The sequence below is a fragment of the Mirounga angustirostris genome, unplaced genomic scaffold (genome assembly GCF_029215605.1).
Source record: "Mirounga angustirostris isolate CCGP_5_RB_7025 unplaced genomic scaffold, mMirAng1.0.hap1 SCAF_13, whole genome shotgun sequence".
In the NCBI taxonomy this organism is placed as follows: domain Eukaryota; kingdom Metazoa; phylum Chordata; class Mammalia; order Carnivora; family Phocidae; genus Mirounga; species Mirounga angustirostris.
Genome location: NW_026991721.1, coordinates 8,424,481 through 8,435,468, shown reverse-complemented (window position 1 = coordinate 8,435,468; position 10,988 = coordinate 8,424,481). Strand labels below are relative to the sequence as shown.

At 37.3% G+C, this 10,988-nt stretch overlaps 1 protein-coding gene across 3 annotated transcripts in view; it reads left to right on the top strand.

Annotated features, from left to right (window-relative positions):
• RTN3 (reticulon 3) overlaps positions 1–10,988 on the top strand; it is a 63,299-nt gene that overhangs the window by 27,525 nt on the left and 24,786 nt on the right. Inside the window, exon 2 of one of the 3 annotated variants that reach the window (XM_064576262.1) lies at positions 3,810–9,726. The exons of the other annotated variants lie outside the window; for them this stretch is intronic. Coding sequence (XP_064432332.1) covers positions 3,810–3,838 — 29 coding nt within the window. The 3' untranslated portion in view covers positions 3,839–9,726. Of the gene's footprint in view, positions 1–3,809; positions 9,727–10,988 lie in introns of those variants that run through there. 3 annotated transcript variants of the gene reach the window in all.

Here is a 10,988-nt window from a genome sequence, read left to right as displayed (position 1 = left end):
TTAAATCTATGTAGGGGTCTCTGGTTTTCCAGGCTTCTTTGACAGTAGATCCCTTTTTTCAAATGAAATCATATACAGAGTTACAATATTTAAAATAAAAATAAGATTTTTTTTGTTAGGATAAACTTATAAAATTGATTATACCATTTCCTTTTTTTCTATAAACATTTTATTATGCACAGAATGGGGAGGAGGTCCAGCCCTTAGCAGCCACTTTCCTATCCTGGTGGCAGCCAGAACGCTGCTCAGCTCCTCCTGCTGGGGTGCCTCTCAAAAGGAGTGAAACCGCACACCTCTCGGATCTTGTCCTACACTGATGTGATGTGCTTGGTTAGGTGCTCATGCCGGCAGAAGTTCCTTGGCTTGTTCACGTTCTTGGTCACCTTGTGGTCCTTGTTGAGGTCCATGACCATGGGGTTTGCAGAGCCGTGGCTGCAGCTCTTCAGCTGCGGCAGAAGGGCACCCTTTACTTTTTATTTCCTTCCTGAAGACCACAGGCAGATTACTTAGTCTTTCTAAATTTTAATCTTTAAAATAGAGATAGTTGTGCTTACCTTGTAATAATATTATGGGGATCAAATGTGGACATGCAGATAATGCAGTGCTTAGCATATAATAAATACTCATTTAGCACAAAGTACAGGACCTGGCATGTAGTAGGTACTGGATAATTATTTGTTCATTGTTAAGTGAATGAATTGTTCAGTATCAGTGAAAACATTGAGACTGTTTTATAAACTAAAAAATTTGAAGTGGCAGTTAAGGATAGCTGTTATACTCTAGTTAAATTGAAGATTGCTGAGCTTGGATTGAGGAGTGCTGAATTTTCATTGTTGCTTTACAGCATCTAGAAAGCTTTGAACAATTAAGTTATATCACCTTTTGAGGCCTCAGTTTCCTTATCTGTAAAGTGAGGATGTTGAAGGAGATGATCCTCAGTATCATTTTAATAATAAGATTCTCCGACTCTGGTATATTCTAGGTTTCTTTATGAGTTGTTGTCATAATTCTTACAGGTTGTTCTTTTGAATGATAAGGCATATAGGAATTAGGCTACAAGGACTTCAGTGTCTAATTTTGGCAAATTCCTGCTTCAGTGTGACCTCAGATAACTCACCTAACTGGTTTGGCATCTTCCTCTGTTAATATGGTAATAATTATTTTGTCCTGCTTTATAGTGTTGTAGTAAACAAAGTACTGTGTAAATACTAATTATTAGTAATTCTTAACTGAGTTATTTAATCTGTTGTGAAAGGTGAAATGGGCTATAGAAATTTAGGATATTTGTCACTGGCCAAATTCTATCATTAGTAGACATTTTTAGATGCTAATTAAAGACCGGTATAATGAGACCAAGAAGCTAAAAGGTCTTCCTTTGCAGGCTTCAAAATAGAAAACCTTTTTAAATTGTCTTACTTTATGAATAAATATTTTAAAATACAACTACTTCAGCAAAATACATCAGTCTCTAGTTCTAAGTAGTACATCTGAATAGTCTTCCCTTTGAAGTAAAACCAGTTCTGTAATTAGGTTCTGCCTAAAATTGTTGGGGAAAATAGGCAAAAGAAACAATGAAAAATATTAATGGTATTTTTTCTTTTGCTGTCTTATGGTATATTTTATACAAGTTTGTAATGAAGCATAAGTTTCATTTCCTTTATGATGATATTATAGTTCAATAATTATGGTATGATCTATGGTATAACTAATTGTTTGGGGAAAATTTAGATCCTGCTCATACACCTAATTGGGTGAAGACAGGTTTTTGGATTTTAGTATCCAGATTGGCAAGAATGCAAGGAAATAGACAGGTATATATTTTGGTGATAGGTAGATGTAAGTTTTTACAACTTTTCTGGAAGGCATTTTGGCAGTATGTAACAGAGTCCTAGAATTAATCTAGCAGTTTTGTTTCTAGGAATTTATTCTAAGGAAAAAAATTATGTGCAAAAACAACTACAAAGATGTGGGGTTTTTTTGTTTTTTGGGAGGTTTTGGGGGTTTTTTGTTTTGTTTTTTTAAGATTTTATTTAGAGAGAGAGCTCTAACAAAGGGAGAGGGAGAGAGAGAATCTTAAGCAGACTCCACGCCCAGCATGGAGCCAGGTTCGGGGCTCGATCTCATGACCCTGAGATCACAACCTGAGCCAAAATCAAGAGTCAGATGCTTAACCAACTGAGCCACTCAGGTGCCCCTACAAAGATGTTTTTTGTAGTGCTGTCTAAAATATTGGCAGGTATCTCCATGTCTTATTACCTATCTGTGCAATCGAATATTATGCAGCCATTGGAGCTGTTATAGGTTGTTTTTTTTTTAAGAAATGGAAAAATATAGAAAAGTACAAAAAGATATACACTCGTATTTCTTTATGTAGAATTAACTTCTGTGAATTAACATTAATGGTCATATTTGCTTCCAAACTAAAGAACCCTTAGATTACCACCTGACCCACTTACTCCCTACTTCCCTTCCCCAGAGGTAACCACCATCACGGACCTGATAAATCCTTCCAGCTTGTTTTAAATGTATGTGTATGTAGTATTGTTTTGTGTTTTCAGACCTTTATTAATATTACCATCTTTGTTATGCAACTTGTTTCATTCGACATTAGGGTTTTTTTTTTTTTTAACTCTTTCCATATTGAAATATATAAAATTTGAATGAAGTGAATAATTTATTCATTTTAACAGCTTTACATACAGTAATCCATTTTATCTCTGTTACTTTCCTTTTGATTAGGATGTGGATTATTTTCCATTTTTTACACTTACAGACGGTGCTGAAGTTAACATCTTTGTACTTGTCTGGTTTTACACATATACAAATATTTCTCTAGGGTCAGAGTGCCACTGCTTATCAATTTAACTTCTAGGAATGTGCATTATTTTTCTAGTTATTGTCAATTTGCTGTCAAAGTTGGAGTTCCTGCTATTATGTGAAAATGTTCACAATTTTTTTTTTAAGTAATCTCTTCACCCAAGGTGGGGGCTCAAACTTACAACCCCAGGATCAAGAGTTATACACTGTACTGACTGAGCCAGCCAGGTGCCCCCAGATGTTCATAATTTATTAATAAAAATTGTATTATTGAACCCCCCCAGCAGAGTTTTTGTTATCTGATAAATGATTACAGTAGGAAAACACAAGTTAAAAAAGAAATTATTCAGAATAATTATTAAAAGTGAATCTAGGGGCATCTGGATGGCTCAGTCAGTTGCTTGAGCGTCTGACTCTTGGTTTCAGTTCAGGTCACGATTTCAGGGTCATGATATTCAACCCCACGTCTGGCTCCACGCTGAGCATAGAATCTGCTTAAGATCTCTCTCTTCCTCAGTCTCTGCCCCTTCCCCCACTCATGCATGCACGCTTTCTCTCTTTTTATTTTTTTTTTAAAAGATTTTATTTATTTATTTGACAGAGAGAGAGCACAAGCAGGGAAGCAGCAGGCAGAGGGAGAGGGAGAAGCAGGCTCTCCGCTGAGCAGGGAGCCCGACGCGGGGCTCGATCCTGGGGCCCTGGGATCATGACTGGGCCGAAGGCAGATGCTTAACGACTGAGCCACCCAGGCGCCCCCTCTCTTTTTTTAAAAAAGAAAAGTGAACCTATACTGGGGTGCCTGGCTGGCTTAGTCAGAAGAGCATGTGACTTTTGATCTTGAGGTCATGAGTTTGAGGCCCATGTTGGGTGTAGAGATTATTCCTAAATAAATAAAACTTAAAAAAAATTTTTTTTTTGATAATCTATATATCCACACACAGTGAAGCTGAAGTAAATTTAAAAAAATAACATCACGGTGGTTTTTCTTGCAGTATGGTCAAGTAAGCTTTGCTGGAACTGACCTTTCTTGCATATAACTATATATTCTGGACAAAATTGGAAGAAAAAAAGAACTGAAGATACTGGAAAATGAACAATTAGACAGATTCTGAAAAGGAGCTGACACTTTTAGAAGAGACAGCATGGAATGTGTTTTCCATTTTAACTGCTTTTAGCCAGATGACAGGCTGAGTTGGCACTTGGCAGGTTGGCTAAAACTTTCATAGAAAACTTGTAAGAGGACAAAATTTGGGTCAGCCACAGCCGATTCAACCACTGGAAAGGGTTGGAGGAGTCCTGGAAAGGAGAAATCCAGAGAGTGAGAACTTAAAATTCTGTGTACGTACTCTCTATATACACCTCTGTTTAATCCTTGAACTACACACATGCATAGAAGACGACAAGCAGCTCAGCTAAAGAGAAAAGAAGTGAACTGAGATGTTGCCCAAGAGACAAGAGTTCACAGTTTGGATCCAGCCAAATTTAACTGCATACTGAAACAAATATTTATTAGCACTCTCCAGAGGAATATAACAGAGTCCAGAGTCCGTTATGTACAACATAATATTCACGGTGTCCAAGATACAATGCAAAACCGCACATTTTAAAAACCAGGAAGATATGACCCAAACTGAAGAAAAAAGACAACCAACAGAAACAACTTCATTTGTTAGAATTGGGAAACGGGTTTTAAGGCAGCTATTATAATGAAATAAAGGAAAATACACTTGAATGAAAAGAACGGAAATCTCAATTGAGAAACAGCAACAAAAAAGAGCCAAGTGGAAATTCTAGAACTGTAAAGTACAGCAGCTGAAATTAAAATTCACCAAGTGGACTTAATAGCAAAATGGAGATCACAAAGGGAAGAGTCACTGAACTCGTTGATAGATGAACAGAAAATTATCCATCCTGAAGAACAGAAAGAAAAATATATTACTGAACCTCAGGGACCTTTGGGACATTATTATAAGATCTAAGTCATGTAATTGGAAGTTTCAGAAGGAGAGGAAAATGAGAGGCAGAAGAATATATTTGAAGATAAAATAGTAAAATTTCTCAGCAAAATACATTTGCTGACTAAAGAAGCTTAGTGACACCTATTAGGATAAGGACAAAGAAAAAACATACCTTGGTACATGTGTCAGGGGTCCCCAAGACAGAAGGACTCAGGATTCAGAAACTGTTAGAGTTACCAATTTATTGCAACAAAAGGACACATTAGAATTGGCAAAGGGGAAAGGCACATGGGATAAAGTCCAGGAGAAACCAGGTCCAAGCTTCCAGGTGTCCAGTGGAGTCACACAAGGATGCCCTTAATTTTCCTATCAGTGATGTGACAGCATGTGCAGTGTTGCCAACAAGGAAAGCTCACTCAGTGTTTGGTGTCCAGAACGCCTTGCAGTGCCCACATGACTGATCTCGGCTACTCAGACCCCCCGGAGCAAAAACAGATGTTTGTCATAAATCATATTGTTAGGGCAAGGTTACCTGATCGCATTGGTGCAGCATGGCTCAAGTCCTCAGGCATGCAAAAACACTTCTCAGCCAGAATATTTCAGGGGCTCAGAGTTCATCTCCGAGGAGCCAGCCAAGGTCCAGTCCTAAAGACAGACCTTTTTTTGGCCTGTGCAGGGTTTGAGCATTTAAGGCCTATTGAGTTAACCCTTTCCTACACAGTATTATAGTTAAATTACTGAAGCCAAAGATAAGGAGAAAATATGAAAAGTAGCTAGAGAACCATGACACATAAAAGGGAATGACCATTATAATTAGAGCTAGCTTCTTACTGGAAACCACAATGCCAGAAGACAGTGAAATAACATCTTATAAAGTGCCAAACGGGGAAAAAAGTCATTGAACAGATTTCTTTGTTGGACAAAAATACCCTGCAAGAATGAAGGCAAAATAAAGACATTATTAGATGAAAGAAAATTAAGAATTTGTCACTAGAAGATCTGCACTATATGAAACACTAAAGGAAGTTCTAAAGATTAAAGGGAATTGATACCAGATAGAAACTCAGACCTTCCGGAAGGAAGAGCATTAGAAATGCTAAATATCTGAAACAATATTAAAGATTTATTTATTCAGGGTGCCTGTCTGGCTCAGTCCTTAGAATATATGACTCTTGATCTTGGGGTTGTGAGTTCAAGCCCACATTGGGTGTAGAGCTTACTGGGGGGCAGGGAGTGCGTGCTGGGTGGCTCAGTGGGTTAAGCTCCTGACTCCTGGTTTCCGCTCAGGTCATGATCTCAGGGTCATGAGTTTGAGCCCCGCCCGCATTGGGCTCCACACTGAGCATGGAGCCTGCTTAAGATTGTCTCCCTCTTCCCCTTGTCCCCATCCCTGCTCACACACACACTCGCTCTCTAAAAAAAAGGGGGCAGGGGAGACTTAAGTCAAGGCTATCAATGTTAAAGAACTAAACACTACAACCAATACAGTGGCAGACTACATAAACTTCTAGACCCAACTATATCCTGACTATAAAAGGTGCACGTTAAAGACACTGAGAGGTAAAAATTAAACAGATGGGAAAATATATACCAAAAAATATATAAATGAACACCATGCAAAAGTTAAGCATGAGACAACAAAGGGTATTACCAGAAGTGAAAAATGATGTGCTGTCATGATAAAAGGTCTCAATAAATCTTCATCATCATAAATGTGTATGTGCCTAGTAACAGCTGCAAAATACATGAAGCAAAATTTGACAGAATTAAGGAAACAGGCAATTCTAAAATCATAATTGGAGATTTTAATACCTCTTTCTCAGCAATTGATCGACCCACCCACACATAGCATACACACACTGAGCACCACAATCAACCACTCTGACCTAGATAATATTTATAGAGCGCTGTCCTACAATGGCAGGATACACACTCTTTTGCAATTAGACAAGAAATACATTTACCATATGCTAGACCATTAAAAAAAAAACCAGTAAATTTGAAAGATTAAAAACAGAAAATATGTTCTAAGACCATAATGAAATTATAAACAATAAAAATAAGATACCTAAGAAAATTCCTAAGTATTTGGAAATTAAGCAAGCTACTTTCACATAATGCATAGCTCAAAGAAGAAATCACAGGCAAAAAATTTTATTGTTTTAAACTGAATGTGAAAATACAGTATATCAAACTTTTGGAATGCAATGCTAAAAGGGAAATTTATAGCTCTGAATGCTTGTATTAGAAAAGAAAAATATCTGTATTCAATGATCTAAGGTTTCAACTTAAGAACTTAGAAAAAGGGCACCTGGCTGGCTCAGTTGGTAGAGCATGCAGCTCTTGATCTCAGGGTTGTAAGTTGGAGCTCCAGTTGGGGAAAAGATCAACAAAATTGATTTCTTGACATTAAGAAAAGAGAACCAGAATACCAATATCAAACATGAAAAAGGGGTTACCACTTCAGATCCTATGGATATTAAAAGGATAATAGAATATTATGAGCAACTTTATGCCAGTAAATTTATCAACTTAGATGAAATGAACAAACTCCTTGAAAAATACAACTTACTGAAACTAACACAATTTCTATTAAATTCATTATCAATGAATTTATCTCATAAATTCATATCTCTCACACAAAAACGTTCAAGTCCAGAGTTTTACTGGCACTCTTGCAAGCATTTAAGGAAAAAGGAGAGAACACTTCGGTAGTAATACCGAACCTGGACAAAGCAAAGACCTTGCAAAGAAAATTATAAACTAATACCCCTCATGAGCATAATAAGATGAGAAATCCTTCACAAAATATTAGCAAATCAAATCGAGCCTTGTATCTAAAGGTTAATGCCCCATGGCTAAGTACAGTTTGTCCCAGGAATACAAGCTTGTTTTAAGACTGCAGAATCCATTAGCGTAATTCACCACATTAATATAATAGAAAAACTGTGATTATTTCAGTCAGTATAGAAAAGGCATTTGAAAATGCTTAACATCCTTTTTCTGATAAAATTTTCAGCAAACTAGGAATAGAAGGTAATCTCAGTCCTAATACATGACATTTATTGAAAACTCAGCTGACGTACTTAATGCCAAAATATTGAGCGCCTTCCCCTTGAGATTAGGGGTAAGGCAGGAATGCTCATTCTCACCATTTGTATTCAAGATCACTGTGGAGGTCCTACCATTGAATTATGACAAGAAATAGAAATGAATAGATTGGAAAAGAATTTGTTAAAACTGTCTTAGTTTGCAGTTGACATGATTGTTTAGACAGAAGATCCTAAGGAATTTATAAAACAATTACTAGTACTAATAAGTGGATTTAGCAAGGTTATAGGATATTAGGTTAATACACCAAACTCAGTTTGATTTGTTATGTACCAGCAGCAAATCATCAGAAAATGAAAATTTTTTAAAATTTCTTTTCCTCAGCTAAGATAGCAGAAGAGATGATTTATTGTACACCTATTACATTCAGCCACAAATGAAAACAGAATTAGTCCTGAAAGTCACAAGTCCTGGGCAAAGGACCAAAAGGGACAGTTTTTGTGTGAGCAAGGTGGGTCTCTTATAGGTCATCATGATCAGATGACTGATCATGGATGGATGATGGATGTTCTAGATCCATTGAATCATGCTCTAGAAAGTAGGCATGCAGTCCAACAAATTGTACCAGAATCCCTGACCTCTGGCTTTCCTTATTTCTGCTCCTGTGACTTCCATGGGTGCACATGCTAGTGGTTTACTTGTGGTTTTCTTTTCTGAAGCCTCAGCCTGCACATTTGCTTCTTCCTCCACTTGGTTCTCATGGTGCAGAGGTTTCCAAGAAGATGGCGCTAGAGCTAAGGGAGACCAGAAAACAGAACTTTAAAACACAGCATCAAAAGCATAAGATAGGAATGAATTTAACAAAATAATGTTCAGATAAGTCCTCTGTACTCAAAACTGCAAAGAGAAGCTTACGAATGGTCTGAGAGGAAAGCTATGCTGTGTTTATGGATTGGAAGCCTCATTATTGTTAAGATGTCAGTCCTACCCAGATTCATCTGTGGATTCAATTCAAAATCCCAGAAGGATTTTTTTTCTATAGAAATTGACAGGCTCATTCTAAAATGTCTATGGAAATACACACAACCTAGAAAATCCAAAGCAATTTTGAAAAAGAACAAAGTTGGAGGACTTGGAATACTCACTTCAAGACATTATAAAGCTCCAGTAATAAAGACGTTGTGGTACTTGCAAGGGAGTCAACAAATAGATCTAAGATACAGAGAATTCAGAAACAACTTACCACAAATTTAGGGACTTAAATCAACACTTTAGTTATCTCACAGTTGTCATGGATCAGAAGTCTGGGCACAGGTTAGCTGAAGTAAAGTGTACCCTGGAAGTAGCAGGTGTGAGCAGGATTGTGATCTTATCTCAAGACAGAGGGTTCTCTTCATGGATTGCTGGCAGAGTTCAATTCCTGGATGTTGTAGGGCCAGATTCCCATTTTCTTGCTTGCTGGCTGTGGGCTGGGGATCATACTCCGCTCATAGTCTCATAGCCCTCTCCTAACGTGGTAGCTTACTTCTTCAAAGCTATCAGGAGAATCTCTCTCCAGTCCACTACCAGATCTTACATAACAGATATAAACACAAGAGTGACTACTGTCCCATCATATTCACAGGTTCTGCTCATCTTGGGGGCAGGAGGAAGTATTATACAGGACCTATACACCAGTCAGCAAGAGTCTTGGGAGCCATCTTAGAATTCTGCCTTCCACAGTCCCTACTTCACACAATATGCAAAAATTAATTTAAAATGGATCAGAGACCTGAATATAAAAACTAAAACTATAAACTTTTAGAAGAAAGCACAGAATATCTTCATGAATTGGGGGCTTAGGCAAAAGTTTTTTACACCATAGAATGCACTAGCCATAAAATTAAAACTCGATAAATTAGACCTCATCAAAATTAAAATCTGCTCATTAAAAGGTGCTACTGATAGGCAAAGCATTGACTGGGAGAAAGTATTTACAAAACATGTCTGAAAAAGGACTAGCATCTAGGAAATATTAAAAACTATATTTCAACAATAAAAGGACAAACAACACAATAAACTGAGCAGAAAAGATTCTGACATTTCACAAAAGAAGATGTACAAGTGACCAATAATCCAGTAAAAATGTGTTCAGCAATGGAGTCTTCCCAGAATTAAAATCAAAACGTATCACTGCACATCCACCTAAATGGCTGAAATTAAAGACTGACAACACATAATGTTGGCGAGGTTGTGGAACAACTTAAATTAAGCTCATAAATTATTGGTAAGAATGTACAAATACTCTGGAGAAAGGTTGGTCAGTTTCTTACCGAACTAAACCTGCAGCTACCCTGTGACTCTGTAACTCCACTATGGAGAAATGAAAATGTGTTCGTACAGCTGTTGTTAAGTTGTTATGTTCATAGCAGTTTTAATCATCACAACTCAAAACTGGAAATAGTGAAGTCCATCGACAAGGGAGTAGATAACCTGTGATATAGCTAGTTATCTTTTTTTTTTTTTAAAGATTTTATTTATTATTTGACAGAGAGAGACATAGTGAGAGAGGGAACACAAGCAGGGGGAGTAGGAGAGGGAGAAGCAGGCTTCCCCGCGGTGCAGGGAGCCCGATGTGGGGCTCGATCCCAGGACCCTGGGGTCACGACCTGAGCCGAAGGCAGACGCTTAACAACTGAGCCACCCAGGCGCCCCTAGCTAGTTATCTTTTGATACTTGCAGCAATATGGATGATTCTCAGAAATTATGTCAAGTGAAAGAAGCAATACAAAAAATTCATACTGCATGATTCCATTTAGGCGAAATTATAGAACAAGCAAACTGATTATGTAGGAAAAAGAAAGCAGTTGTTACTTCTTGGGATGTTGGCTAGGAAGAAACATGAGGAAACTTTCTGAGGTGATGGTAATATTCTGTATTTTGGTGGAGTTACATAGGTGTATGCATGTCTTCAGAATCCGTGAATGTATTATGTATTTCCATGTATATAGATTTTACGTCAAAAGAAAAACTATAAACATTGCACTTCATTTGAAGCTGAAGTAGATTTCCTATTTGTGATTTACTTTGAAATACATTTTAAAAGAATGAAATGGACTAATGGACAGATATGAGGGATAGTATGTAATTGCGTACAGGTTTCCCCTACTATCCAAAAGTAGG